Raw genomic sequence first — 15,776 nt, 5'->3', positions numbered from 1 at the left:
AAGCAAATCAACACTAAGTGGGCGTAGACATTTCGATCTTCACGCGCTCTTCTGATCAAAGTTAGACATAAAAATGCATGAGGAAATGTTTGGTTGCTTATACAGATTAATAAGCGTTTATATGAGTAAAATTGCATTTATGAAAAGATCATGAGAAATATTAAATTTTAAATCAGATTTAATCAAATTCAGAAAATAATCGGTTGAAAAAATATCCGCCAACAAAAGAGAAATGAAAGTTAGCGGTGCCGTTGGTGTTGTGGTAAGCGTGATTGCTTATCACCCCAAAGGGCCTGGGTTCAATCAAATTCGGCCGGCGCCGAGATTTTCTGAAGCATAAAATCTCAGATTATGCCTTTCTTTGGAAGGGGAGGAGAAGTAAAGCCGTTGGTCCCCGGTCCATGAGTTGATGGGTCGATAGGTAGGGTTCAAGTGTCGGATCTGCCTAGCATTAGTACTCAGTACGGAAAACAAATAAAGGAAAAAACTCTAATACGGATTTTCCAAAAAGAACGCATCCAAATCAAAATCTGCTCACACACACAGCATCAAATGACATTTTTCTGTTTATGTTTGTGGAATCCGATTAACTGCTACAGTTCCGACTGTAGCTATCAGAAAATTAGTTACAGCTTGGCCCCAATCTATACAATGTGTGGAGATCTAGTCCTCAAGTATGTAGAGGGAAAAATTCAAACATTGCGGGAGACGATGGTGATGACGTCATAACACTCGAAAGGAACGTCATAACACCCGAAAGCAGGAAGATATTTGAACTTCTCGCCGGAAGTTCTCTGAACCTCTCCTTGATAGTTTGGACTCCTCCTCGGAAGTTCTCTGAACTGCTTGTCCAAAATTCTGTGAACTTCTCTTCTCGGAAGATTTGTGAACTTCTTCTCGGTAGTTCTCTGCACTTCTTTTCGGAAATTCTCTGAACTTCTTCTCGGAAGTTCTCTGAACTTCTTCTCGGAAGTTCTCTGAACTTTTCGTCGGGCGTACTATGAACATCTTCTGAGCATCTGAGCGTCTTTTCGGAAGTTCTCTAAACTTCTCGTCAAATGCTCTCTGAACTTCTCGTCGGAGCTTTTTCTTCGCATTTCAAGCTTATTGCTTATCGCATATTAGCTTATTGTCAGCTCTCAACTTAGTTTCCTAGATGCACTTCCACAGTTATTAATTGAGAACTTTCGATGCCTGTACCATGTATGCACTAGTATAATTGTGTGGCAAATACAATCATACTATATGCCCATGGAAGTCGAGAAATTTTTCAACCCGAACAGTTACTAGACCAGACCCTGAATCCAACCCAGCCACCTCCAGCATGTTCTTGCTTTGTAGCTGTGCCTTTACCAACTGAGCTAAGTGAGGCCCGTCGGAAGTTCAGAGAACTGTGAACTTCTCGGAACTGATCTTCGTAAAACCTCTGAACTTCTCGTTGGAAGTTCTTTGAGCTTTTCGTCGGAAGTTCTCTGAGTTTCTCGTCGGAAGATCTCTGTACTTCTCATCAGAAGTTCTCTGAACTTCTTGTTGGAAGATCTCTACACTTTTTGTCGAACAGGGAACTTTGATTATGAACTTCAGGGAAGTATTGTGAACCTTAGGGTTTTTTTTATAAGTACTCATAACTTCAGGGCAGATCTGTAAACATATGCTTTTAAGATAGGTTATCTTGTAATTTTATTCAAAAGTTATTAGATTTGATTGGCTATTATTCTTAACCTCCGGATAAAATATACACTTTTTCAACTAAGAATAACCTCAAAACCACGTCAAGATCTAAAATTGGTGCACAAATGACGAAGCTTTAATTTTTATCTTTTTTTTTATTAACACGGTTACAAAAACGTCTTCTGTCGTGGTTGTCATATTAATTGTTTGAAAATAGCTCCTCTAATCGAACGCTGTGTCGAAAATAACCCAAAATGCCGGGAAGGCAATTAAACAATCTGTGCATCATTAACAGAAGCTATCAATCAATTTGATCATATTTCATCATCCCAACCGTTAATTGTGAGGTGTTTATTAGTATGTGAAAGTTTTCAGCAAGCAAATAATTAACACACAATCAGTGCAAATGCCGTATCAATGCGTACAGTTCAGAACCACTCATGCGAGAATTCATTAAAACATTGAGAGTATTTCACTACAATGATAAGGAAAATCTCTCATCAATGTGACAAAGGGGTTGGGAATGGCCAATCCTAAGCCATGGGCTTACACCCTCGTACCGTGCTCAAATACCGTCGACCTCATATTCATCATCATCATCATCAGCAGCAGCATCATCACCAGCATTTGCCGTCGTACGAGTCGAAGAATGTCGCAAGTAAATTAATTGTGAGAGAATATCGATTTGCTCGTATACGCACATCTGCCATAAGCCGACTGATACGTGCCATTTATACGTCGTGTCAATTTATGGATGGAGTCTGACAGCAAAGTCGAGAGGCTCAAATCACCCCTAAATATGTGCTCTAGAGGGGATTAGCCAAATATGATTATCAGAGAGATGATGGAGCAATATTGCCATGGCGAAGTGTCGCTTCGCAATTTAGGGATTTTGATCGGGTTAATCGAACGATTGCTTGAAGGTTCCAGGGATATAATCTAAGTTAACATCATAACATTCAATCATGAGCATATCGATTAACCACGAATTCATAACATCAACAGGTCTGCTGGATGCCCTTGCGAAGGGATTACTCTCGGACGTACACGTTACGAGTGCACGCATTCTGTCGATAAACATCTCCGACGGAATGGTCACCAATTCGGTTTGGTGGAATAAACCCACCTCCGGCATGGCCGGACCAGTTCGGATAGAAGAGGCTGGAGTTGCCGTTGGGAAGACTCCCGACCCCGGCTATCCATGGTAAGTTCCAGAATTGTCTTAAAAGAAAATTAACAAATACACATTCAACTGTTTTTGCATAGGTTCGAAGACGAATCATCCTCACCGGGACTACGATCACCCAAGTTCGCTCCCTCCCCGCTAAACATATCCTTCAAAGGCTGGTGGACGTATCCGTACTATTCCTGTAACCATAAACGGTGGATCTTGTCCTACAGTGTTGCCATACCTCCTATGGGACGGCATGGGTAATAAATGTCCCAAATATTCTTCAAACCAATTTGCCTTGATTGAAAATGTTTTCCACAGACTGCGTGGTTTCCTAAGCATCGACATCGACATCTCGGATCTGCAGGTCAACCAGTGCGACAATCCAAACAAACTGGATGTCATAAGCTACCATCACCACCTGAGACAATACTACCCCTTCGTGCGGAACATCAAGCTCTCCGAAGAGGAGCAATACAGCCAGATCGAAGCATTCCACGGGTCACACAAATGTCACGTTCACAGCATGCGTTGCGTTTACCGACCGGTGGCGACGAACGTGGCAACGGCAGTCAATTTGAACTACAATCACTACAGTAATACAAGTAGTTTCACCAATGCTAGCAGTAGTGGGAGTTTGGCAATCATCAGCAAGAACCTAAGGGTTATCAACGGATGGACCCGAGGTGCGTACGAGTGCAAATGTAGAGATGGATTCTACTCGGGACCGCATCCTCGGGGGTTCAACGGAAGCATCATGGAAGTCGCCTACCAGGAGTACAGGGATAACATTAGCACCTATTACATGGATGTGTTTGTGTGTATACGGTGTGCTCCTGGCTGTGCGACCTGTACCGGGCCGGAACCGTGCCTGGCCAGCTACAACTGGGTGTTTCGGTAAGTCTTTCTAACCATTTATACAAAATCATGAACATTAATGACTCTGTCCATTCTCCTATACCTCCCTTAAAGAACAACTCTTCTCACATTTTCGGTAATGTGCGCCGGATTCACCATTGTTCTTGCACTGTACATGTACCAGCACCGCAAGATAAAGGTCTTCAAGGTGGCCAGCCCGATCTTTCTCACCATTACCCTGCTGGGTTGTGCCTTCATGTATCTGGAGATGGCCGCCATCTTCCCGATCCTGGACACCTACTCCTGCATAGCCACCAAGTGGACCCGCCACATGGGTTTCTGCGTCACCTACACGGCCCTGCTGATGAAAACGTGGCGCGTTTCGCTGACCTACCGAGTCAAATCGGCACACAAGGTCAAACTTACCGACAAACAGCTTCTGCAGTGGATGGTGCCGATACTGCTGGTAATGTTCATCTACTTGGGAACGTGGACACTGTCAGCACCACCGACGGCCGAAAAGGTAAGCACCACCTATCAAAAGCCCATTCAAAATTCAACCGAGCAAAATTGTTTGCTAAGCTTAAATGTGTTCCCCAGGGGAAAATTAACTTCGTCTGATGGAATCATGTTTTCAACGGTCTTCCCACCGCCATTGAAGGGTGGCAGAAGCTTATAAATATTTTATGATGGCATTTGATTTGATTGCTTCAAACGAGAATCACAGCACCAACAGGTCCGTAGTTGTAACAAATTTCCGGGATGGTCGATGAACAGAGGACAATAAAAGTTGCCCAGAGCGACAATCATTGTACCATTTCAGGTTGCACGTGAGCTTTTTCCCAACAACCGTTTCTACCGTCGTCGTCGTCGTCATCAGGGCACCAGAGAAGGTGTTAAAGTTTACTATTGCCACTGCTACTAGCACGGTGACGGTACGCCGGAGGGACAAATTATTCAAATGAATAACACTTTTTTTCGGAATCCGACAAATTGGAACTAGGTAGCTTTGGGGGGTGTTGGCAACTAACTAGTTAGCAGAAATTGTATGCCATAAATTTTTCAGCACCGTACTCAGCAGGTGGCAATGGTGGCTTATTTGCGGTAAAAAACTTTCCGAGGGGCGCAAAAATTGCTTGGAGTTTGCGAAACGAAGTAGAGTTTTTTTATTTGATGGCGAGATCGAAAATAAATGCTGGCAACCACTTTTTGATCGAAAATCGCTTGATGTGCCACTTGCACACTGCAATCTGGTTGTAAACTTGGTTCTTCGAATGGTTGTCGGGGTTATACGACATTTCGTGGAAGCCCATTTCGTGGAAACCCATTTTGCGGCAGTACATTTCGCAGAATAACCAATTGCACGGAAATCTATTTCGCGGAAAGACCCATTCGGTGTAAGTAAATTTCGCGGAGTTCCATTTGGCGAAATAACCTTTTTCGCAGAATCCCATTTGGCGGAATGTTTTAATTAATAAAATTTTAGGGGAATTTTACTTCTTTTAATCATGAGTAGCTCTTTTTAACTTTCCTGTAATTCTAAACTTTGGTAAACTTGTGAGTTTCTGGCTTAGAATGATAAATGCGAAATCTGAATTCAATGCATAATCCTAGGAGTGTTTTCCTTTTTTTAAACATGGCCAGTTCTTCTGAGGTATCCTGCATGTACATTCTGAAATTTTGGAAAATTGTCAGCTGACGAAAAAGTAAGTACGATATTAAAATTTAATTCAGGATTTTGTGCGAAATGGAGCACTCTACGAAATTGGCGCGAAATTGGGATTCCGTGAAATGTACTTCCGTGAAATTTGTTTCTGCGAAATAGGTTTCTGCGAAATGGGTTTCCGCGAAATGTGTTTCCACAAAAATGGGTTTCCGGTCGGATCACCTTTCAACCGAGCAAAAGCTTTCGCACAATCCAATCTGCTCTTAGACTTGTACGTCAACCTGTTAGCTAACCTATTTAAAATAAATGCAATGTTTGTGAGGGCAACGTCCAGGCATTGGCGTTGTTAATTAGGCTGCCATAATTCTCTAGGCCCTCCAGAGATTATAGTCTTCTTTTTTTGACTCACTGGTATTTTGTCAAGCTTGTCAGTGATGAATAAAGTTGGATAACAAACAACGATTTTTTTCAAAGTCCTTTATGTTGACTACTTTTCATACGTTCTAGACGAGAAGAAGCAATTTTGAGAAATTATATTGTATCGTTATTTAATCAATAGCATAATAAGAGGTCTTCAGGCTCTACAAATTGGCCATGAGACCAGAAATTTTTTTTTAACTTATGGGAACTTCGTAAAACTTCAAAGATTTCTAAGATGTTCAGGGAACATCGTAGAAATTGAGAAAACTTAGATTAAATTCTGGGAACTTCTTAGATCTTCATTTACAAATGGTAGAAACAAGGAACATGGAAAAGTTATAAAACTGCGTAGAAGTGGAATATTTATTTAAGTTTGAGGAAGTTCGTAGAAGCCCTCCCCTTGGCTAGTTTTTGCACCTTGTTGCTGGTGGGCGGGCTTAATTTCATGCTTTTTAGTTGAGTGTTGGAGACGGTGGGTTTACGGCCGGCGTTGCTGGCTCATGCCGCGATAGAATGGCGCCATGGGCAGGCAATGGGGATAACTAAGCTTCCCCTCTCTGATAAACCACTGCATGAGAGAACCAAAGATCTAGTCTAGCAGTGATAGTATCACACTTGTTACTCCTTTGATTGAGAGCCGCGTCGTAGTACGCTTACGTATAGGCACTGACGTTGGGTGCGATACTGGCGGGTTTTGCCGCAAATCACTCTTATTTTATTTGCAGATAAATTTGGGTTTGCAAGGGAATTATAGTATTGAAATATTTCAGAATGTGCCCAACAGTGCTCCTTCTATTTGCGTGACAAGCTTTCATTGTTGTTTTCATTGAGGTATTACTCAGGGAACAATGTTAAACACCATTTTTGTACATGGTATTGTAACTAATGTAACTATTGTAATTGTAACTAATTTTGATTTGGGATAAGTGTTTGAACTTTGACTCGGGATTTCCACTGTGGTGTGTTTCTATTGTGATATACCCATATGTATTTTTGTGGTGCGACATAGTGGAAACGTGAGAGCGCTATACAATATTCAATTTAAAATCAGCTAGGAAACTAACTTCAAAGTCAAGCATTTTAGTCACTTGAAGGTGTCACCTGGGACGAATAAAGATACACTGAAACCTTACGTTTACGAAGTCTTTTTTTACGCAGTATTCTATTTACGTCCCTCTTTTTACGAATTAAATCCCAAATAACGAAGTTTTTTTTACGAAGTAAATCCTAAATAACGAGTTTTCTTTTTACGAAGTGAATTCTAAATAACGAGCTTATTTTTTGTGATTTGTGAACTGGGATATAGGGGAAATGACGGCTTCGGCATGATAGACTATTTTCGGCAACCCAAATTGAAACACTATTTTCACTGGATTTTCTTACGAAAACACTTCGCTGAATGCATGCAAACGATTCTTTATGCTTTCAGCTTCAATTTGGCTATATTTTTACCACTGAGAAAAAGCAATCTAGCAGGGTTTTCTTGAAATGAAACACACGCACTACAAATTGTAGCTGATTTCGAGTTGCCGATAATAGAACAGCAGATTTACATGCAGTTCAAATGGAACGGTTGCCGAAGAAAAACTGATTGCCGACAATACTCGCTCTCACTAGAGAAGATTGGAGCTTTGTAAAAGCGTTTCAAAACAGTTTTTGACAATTCTTTCGACTGAAATTGTTAGAGCAGCTGGCAGCAAAAGATTTTAAACAAACCAATACTGCATATGTGTGCGTTCCATAGAGAAAAAGGCTATAGAACGAAGGTCGCTGCTTAGGTTGCCGAGAATACGTAAATTCCCCTACTGTGAAATACCCCACAATACGGGTATTTTTGAAATCGGAGTGACGTGTAGGGACCGAAAATCTATGTCTGACGCCGTTTTGAAATCCAAGATGGTGGCTTCAAGTTACATAAAAACCTGGAAATTTTGTCATATACCCCACAATATGGGTATTTTTGGAATCGGAGTGACGTTTAGGGACCAGAAATCGATGTCTGTCGCCATTTTGAAATCCAAGATGGCGGCTTTCAGTTACAGAAAAACTTAGTCATTCTGCCAAATACCCCACAATATGGGTATTTTTGGAATCGGAGTGACGTGTAGGGACCGGAAATCAATGTCTGACGCTATTTTGAAATCCAAGATGGCGACTTCCGGTTACAGACAAACTTGGAAATTCTGCCAAATACCCCCACAATATGGGTATTTTTGGAATCGGAGTGACGTTTAAGGACCAGAAATCGATGTCTGTCGCCGTTTTGAAATCCAAGATGGCGGCTTCCAGTTACAGAAAAACTTGCTCATTCTGCCAAATACCCCACAATATGAGTATTTTTGGAATCGGAGTGAGGTTTAGGAACCGAAAATCAATGTCTGACGCCATTTTTAAATCCAAGATGGCAACTTCGGGTTACATAAAAACTTGGAAATTCTGCCAAATACCCCCAATACCAATACTGTGGGGTATTTGGCAGAATTTTCAAGTTTTTCTGTAACCGGAAGCCGCCATCTTGGATTTCAAAATGGCGTCAGACATCGATTTCCACTCCCTACACGTCACCCTGATTCCAAAAATACCCATTTTGTGGGGCATTTGACAATATTTTCAAAAACCTCTTTTTACGAAGTAAATCCCAAATAACGAGTTTTCTTTTTAAGAAGTAAATCCCAAAAAACGAGGTTTTTTTTACGCACTAATTCGATTTACGAACCCCCGTTTTGGTTCGTAAATGGAGGTTCCAGTGTGAAATAAATATAGGTCAAAGCCAGAAGTACTTGAAACACGTTAAATTTTAGTTTACAAGCATGGGTTATGATTGTGTGGGTACACACTTAAACAGAGACCCTGAGTTCGGTAAAAAAAATTGCCGTCTTAGATCGGTAATGCTAAAAATTACAGATGTTTCGGTATTTTCTCGCTTTATTGCTGAAAACTGTAAATGAAATGACCGAATTTCGGTAATTTAATTTTAATTTACCGAAAACGGTAAACATTTTTACCGGCAGGTCTGTAAATCAGCTTCATCACTGACTTCGGTGAAATATTTTACTGAAGTTTCGGTAAACAAAGCGTTCCATTTCTGAGTTCGGTAATGGTCTAGGTAAACGTCAAATCCACCATATTGTTATTTTCGATCAACTTTAAAAGCGTTCGTGCTTGTGAAAAATAAAATGGTGAAATTATGGAGGCTGTTATACAACACCAAAATGAGTGAATCGTAGATATTTTCCGTAAATAATTCATTTTCGTTATCTAAATAAATACCGATTACAGATGGCCGATGTTGTTGCTTGTTTTTTTCTGTCGGTCCAAGTTCCATTCCCGTTGGCGACGATCTGAAAACAGCATTTGGAATATTCTTCCAAAGCTTCCTTGTTTTCAGTGTAGCGCCGAATCCTTCCGTTAAAAACGGTTTTGTTCATTGGTGGTGCAATTTGCAACACTAACTTATTGATCACGACAGCAGCCAAATGTTTACATGGGTTGCAGTGACCGCCACCTTGAAACAATATTAAAGCAAATTACAGTTGAGTCGGTTACCTTTTTTAAAAATTACAGATCTCTCGGTAATTTTCGATTCGCATATCGTCCTCAAAATTACAGTTCTCCGGTAAAGTCGACTACAAATCAAGCAATGCACATCGGTAAACGTTACCGATCGTTCGGTAAATTTGACAGCTAATTTTGCTGATCCAGTTTACAGATTTTTCGGTAATGTTCTCGATTACCGAAAACATTACCGACCGTTCAGCTGTTGAGAATTCGGTAAATGAATTACCGAAGTCGGTGATTTTTTCTAAGTGTGTAGATTCGAGATTTCAGTTATTTCTAGATAGAGCTGGAATTAGGGCCTAACAGCTTTTGTAAACAATGACTTCTATCGATGATTTCTAGAAATTCAAGGCTCGCCCACGCAAACCAACCTGCTCGTCGAGTAGGGAAACACTTTCCCTATCCGATGGTTATGTTGGTATGCGTGGGCGTGCCTTGAATTTCTAGAAATCATCGTTTGAAGTCATTGTTTACAAAAGCTGTTACGCCCTAATTCCAGCTCTATCTAGATTTATTAACCATTCGTTACTCGCGCCAACTTTTGTAACACGAGTACTCTCGCGTTGTTCTTTGTACAACAGTGTTAGTTTTCCATTGCCATTTTGCAGCCGAGCTACCAATCGATATGAAACCAACGGGTAATTATTTAAAAACTTGTTTTTAACTAAACAAGCTAAAGCTTTTATCACAGTTAACCCCCAAAAAATGCGGATAATAGAGAAAATGTGAATGGAAACCGTGTAAACGGTGTCCGTACTACGTGGGATTTGACTTAATTGGTTACAACATGGAATCTATCGAGATCCTGACCAGATAGAAAGTTACTGTCTCTGACAAAGTTATTCTACAGATCATAATCTTTTTGCTGGTGGAGAGTAATTCAGAATTTTCTCACTACGTAGCGCTAGAATACATGTGAAATTATCGCATGTGATATATCTCGAGATCATGAATACCGTTCCGATTCAAATTTCGGACGATTCAAATTTCGGACACTTTCATTTTTAATTAAATATTACATCCAGTTAGAAACAAAGTAATAATGTTAGATGATCGTGGAGGGCACTAGTCAAAAAAATTAAAATTTACAAGACATGTGGATCATATTCGACCGAGATAATCAACTTTTAAAAGTGTCCGAAATTCGAGTTTAAGTGTCCGAAATTTGAATCGGCACGGTAGATAGTAAGTTACTGTCGTCGACAAAGTTGTTGAGAAGGTCAAGGCCTTTTCGTTGGTGGACAGCAGACTTGGTAAAAACACCGCTCGGTGCGGCTCGGTGGCAACCTACTCATGTATGCACAGCACTGGGTTTCTTCGATAAAGCACCCGGTGTCGGTGCAACATGTTGGCACGCCACCGAACCAAAAGAGAAACCCGAACGCGGTGCTACGGGCTTCGGCTTGCTACCGTGCGGCACGGAGCCAACGAACCGCTCATGATTTCGTATCGTTCGTTGTTGGTGATGCGCTATACTCGGTCCCATTTGCGTTTTTGTCAAAACTGAGTTTTTCAATGGAAGTGGTAGCAAGTAGCTCATAGTTTAATTATACTCGATGAACTCAAGAAATTTGTTCTGAAATAGTTTAGAAAAATGGGCAAGTAGGTTTTCCCTTTACATAAAAATCCATGGTGCGAAGCAAACTTAAAACGCGTTCTTAATTGCGTCCGTCATTTCTCTCGACAGGAACAGGGTCCGTTCGGATACGGATGTGTTGGCCATTTTCGAAATGTTGAAAATTTTGAATAACCGGGTGAAGCAAAATGTCTAGATCAACCATAGGAAAGGACCCATCAGCATTTGTAAACAAATCGTTCTAAAGCCCTCTAACATAGCAAAGGCCGCCTACGCAAACCAACACCATCATCGGATAAGGGAAAGTTTCCCCTACATGATATGGCGTTGGTTTGCGTGGGTGGCCTTCGCTTAGTGAGGAAAGGTCTTTAGAACGGTTTGTTTACAAATGCTGAAGGGCCCTTTTCTATTGTTAATACAGAACTTCTTTGGTGCTCTGGTGCTAATTTTACCACTCATCATTCTCGTCTACGATTATGTTTGGTACATGTTGTGCCGCGCTGCGTTAACTAAAGAAAATTTTCTAAATAAGAGGCTGTTCATAAACTACGTAGACAGTTTAGAGGCCCCCCCCCTGGTAATTATCCACGGCACATACAAATTTTAAATTTTTTGTATGGACAATTGTCTACGCAGGGGGAGGGGGGTCAAGAATCCCAAAAAACTGTCTACGTAGTTAATGAACAGCCCCTAACGTTATAGTGAAGCAAATTGTATTCGCCGGTGAAAATAAGAACAAAACAATTAACTTGTAATTGATCTTTGCGGAAAAAAAAAACTATGGTTTTAAGGCAATTATATTTGCCACATTAATGTTACATGGTGGAAATCGCTGTTGCATTAATTCGCATTGACGGCATTGGCTCTTCATAGTGTGATAGTTTCTTAGGTGCTGTTCATAAACTACGTAGACAGGTTGGAGGGGGGGGGGGTTGGCAATTGTCCACGGTCCATACAAATTTTAAAATTTTAGGGGTGGTCAAGAATCCCAAAAAACTGTATACGTAGTTAATGAACAGCCCCTTTGAGATTTTTCATTTGAGCGACAGAGTACGGAACAGCCCGCCATGCTTCACGCACAGAATGACAGTTGTTTGTGGGGTTTTCCCATAGGAGTAAAGAGGTACAGTATCGCCGGAAAGGTCAATCAGAAAAGGAACGAAAAAAAAATTAGCTACAGGTAGACTGCGATAATGGAAACAAAGAAAAAGAAGAAGCACGGTATTCTGTCTGGCACCGGACCCTGGCTCGGAGCCGCACGGAGCGCACCGAATAACCATAGCACGGCACCAAGCCGAATAAAACGGCTCCGCGTTCAGGTTTCTTGTTCGTATCGGTGGCGAGCCGACAAGAGGTACCGAAACCGAGTGCGTGTTAGCTTTGAACGGGGAGCAATATTATTGCACGGCTCGCAGTGCCGGTGGGTGTTTTTCCAAGTCTGGTGGACAGTAGTTCAGAGTTTTTTTTTCTTCGTGGCGCTAGTATACATGTAAAATTCTCGCATATATAAAATATCTCTAGATCCTTACCATATAAAAAGTTACTGTCTTCGGCAAAGTTTTTCAGGAAGTCAAGATCTTTTCGTTGGTGGAGCAGTTCAGGAAATTCTGACTACGTGGCGCTAGTATACACGGGCAATTTTCGCATATACAATAGCTCGAGATCCTGAGCAGATAGCTACTGTCTTCGGCAAACTTGTTCAGGGTGTCAAGTATTTTTGGCTGGTGGACAGTAGTTCAGAATTTTCTCACTACACGGCGCTAGTATAAATGTGAAATTCTCATCTAAAATATCTCTAGATCCTGACCAGATAGAAAGTTACTGTCTTAGGCAAAGCTGTTCAGGAGATCATAGCCTTTTTGCTGATTAACAGTAGTTAAGAATCTTCTTACTAGGTAGTGCTCGTATACATGTTAAGTTCTCGCATGTAATACATCAGTAGATCCTGACCAGATAAAGAGTAAATGTCTTTGGCAAAGTTTTTCAGGAAGTCAAGATCTTTTCGTTAGTGGACAGTTGTTCAGAATTTTCTCCCTACTCGGTGCTAGTATACACATGCAACTCTCACATATACATCGCATCTCGAGATCCTGAGCAGATAGAAAGTTACTGTTTGAGGCAAACTTGTTCAGGGGGTCAAGACTTTTTGGCTGGTGGACAGTAGCCTAGGAATTTTTCACCACATGGCGCTAGTAAACGTGTACAATTCTCGCGTATGCTAAGCTCGAGATTCTAAACAGGTAAAAAATTACTGGCTTCGAAAAAGTTGTTCATGAGGTCAATGCATATTGCTTGGTGCACAATAGTTCAGAATTTTCACACTACGTTGCGTTAGTATATACGCGAAATTCTCGCATGTAAAATATCTCGAGATTCGGATCAGATAGATTTCACTAGTGGACAGTAGTTCAAAATTTTCTCACTACGTAGCGCTAGAATACACGTGAAATTCTCGCTTGTGGTTAGTTTCGAGATCCTGACCATCTTAACCCGATATCTTAACCTCCAGAACAACTTTGTTAAAGACAATAACTTTCTATTCGGTCAGGATCTCGAGATATATCACAGGCGAGAATTTCGCATTTCACTTGCACTACTTAGTGAGAAAATTTTGAACAACTGTCCACGAGCAAAAATTTTGTGATATCCTTAACAACTTTGCCGGCGACAGTAATTTTCTATCTGGTCAAGAACGTGAGATATTTTATATGCGAGAATTTCACATGTATACTAGCACCATGAAGTGAGAAAATTCTGAAATACTGTCCACCAGCCAAAAAACCTTGACCTCCTGAACAACTTTGTCGTAGACAGAAACTTTCTATCTGATCAGGATCTCGAGATATAGCATATGCGAGAAGTGTACATGTATACCAACGCCACGTGGTGAGAAAATTATTAACTACTGTTTACCAGCCAAAAAGTCTTGACCTCCTAAGCAACTTTGCCGAAGACAGCAACTTTCTAGCTGATCAAGATATCGAGCTATTGAATATGCGAGAAAGGCACGTATATACTAGCACCGCATAGTGAGAAAATTCTGAACTATTGTCAGGCAACAAAAAGATCTTGACTTCCTGAAAAACTTTGCCGAAAACATTAACATTCTATCTGGTCAGGATCTAGAGATATTTTATATGAAAGAGTTTCACATATATAATAGCGATGCAAAGTGAGAAAACTCTGAACTACTGTCCACCTGCGAAAAAGCCTTGACCTCCTGAACAACTATGCCGAAGATAGTACCATTCTATCTGGAAGGGAACTCGAGATATTTTATATGAGAATTTCACGTGTATACTAGCGTTGCGTAGTGAGCAAATCCTGAAATATTGAGCACCTCCTGAAAAACTTTGTGAAAAACAGTTACTTTCTATCTGGTCAGGATCTCGATATATATCACATGCGAGAATTTCACATGTATAGAGGATCTCGATATATTCCATGTTGTTATCAATTAAGTCAAATCCCACGTAGTGTGGTAACAGTTTTCCCTATTGTCCGCATTTTTTATGTGTTGACTATAATCAAAGTTTAGCTTGTTTAGATCAAAACAAGTTTTTTGAGGAATACTCGTAGTTAGTAGTAGTAGTAGTAGTAGTAGTAGTAGTAGTAGTAGTAGTAGTAGTAGTAGTAGTAGTAGTAGTAGTAGTAGTAGTAGTAGTAGTAGTAGTAGTAGTAGTAGTAGTAGTAGTAGTAGTAGTAGTAGTAGTAGTAGTAGTAGTAGTAGTAGTAGTAGTAGTAGTAGTAGTAGTAGTAGTAGTAGTAGTAGTAGTAGTAGTAGTAGTAGTAGTAGTAGTTTAAAAAAAACAACGGTGACCAAACGGGCACCATAGCCTAGGAACGTATGTGTGTTGATTTAAAATAAAGGCTCATAGAAGCAAAATTAATCAATATAAGGGGTCCAGTGTAGAGTTTAAGCAAGTGTATGCTGCCACTGTGATCACTAAAAAAAAAAGTTTGAGGAACTTCGTAGAATTTAAGGAACCAATATTTTGAAAAAAGCTCATTATTGATCGGAATCCTCCATAAAATTTCAAGGTACTTTTTTGAAACTTCATTGACTTGGGATAATTTTAGAAATTACGTACTAATTCAAAAAATTTCGTTTGTGGAACTTCGCGGAAAATCAACGAGAAACATCCAATGTGCAAAAATCACCCCTTTGTAGAAGTTTTGCAAATTTTGTAGTATATTGTGGAGCTGAGCAAAACTTCATATGAGTGTAAGGGATTTTGAAAAAGCTTAGGGTATTTTGTAGAAGATCTAACAATAGTTCAATAAACTTCTAAGAACAAGTCGCTACGCAAAAGCGCCCAGGGCGTGACTAGAGCCCTACGTTGTGCTTTCTTGGCTTATAAAGTACCACCAGTGGAATGACGACAGCGAACGAGAATACTTTTTCTGGATGGGTCTAGGAAAATAATAAATTTAATTTACTGCACTCCGAGAGGCAGCATTCCTGCTCGGATATTCGAAAGTTAACTGATAGTTTATTTCAAATCATTGACTTTTCATACACAACTGAGTACAATTATTTATTATACTGGCATTCAAATCAAGCTGAACATTGCAGTAGATCCTAAGTAAAATTAATCGATTCTCTCCGTCGACTTTCTCTTTAGTAAATAACTTGAGCACATAGCCGTTTCTTATTCACACTGCGAAAATTTCATGTAAATTTTGGTTCCCTGAGACCGACACATGTAAGCGGCCTTTTTGACATAAGAATCAGTTGAAAGAAACGAGAAAATCAATTCAATCAAACGTTCTCTTCGTCGACTTCCGTATGTTTCGGTTTGATAACACTTAATTTTACATGAAATGACGGTTTACGTTCCATGATTTACGTTCAA

The 15,776-nt window shown here is 40.3% G+C and overlaps 1 protein-coding gene across 4 annotated transcripts in view; it reads left to right on the top strand.

Annotated features, from left to right (window-relative positions):
* LOC135710599 (probable G-protein coupled receptor CG31760) overlaps positions 1-15,776 on the top strand; it is a 401,234-nt gene that overhangs the window by 241,228 nt on the left and 144,230 nt on the right. For 3 of the 4 annotated variants that reach the window (XM_065233213.1, XM_065233216.1, XM_065233212.1), the window contains exons 4-7: positions 2,677-2,875; positions 2,938-3,102; positions 3,164-3,739; positions 3,815-4,223. In XM_065233213.1, coding sequence (XP_065089285.1) covers positions 2,677-2,875; positions 2,938-3,102; positions 3,164-3,739; positions 3,815-4,223 — 1,349 coding nt within the window. The remainder of the gene's footprint in view (positions 1-2,676; positions 2,876-2,937; positions 3,103-3,163; positions 3,740-3,814; positions 4,224-15,776) is intronic. The other variant, XM_065233214.1, reaches the window with a different exon arrangement.

The sequence above is a fragment of the Ochlerotatus camptorhynchus genome, unplaced genomic scaffold (assembly GCF_037179485.1).
Source record: "Ochlerotatus camptorhynchus isolate MF236.1 unplaced genomic scaffold, CSIRO-AGI_Acam_v1.1 ptg000392l, whole genome shotgun sequence".
Taxonomy (NCBI): Eukaryota; Metazoa; Arthropoda; class Insecta; order Diptera; family Culicidae; genus Ochlerotatus; species Ochlerotatus camptorhynchus.
Note: the sequence above shows the minus strand (reverse complement) of the source record. Positions and strands in the feature narration are given on the sequence as shown.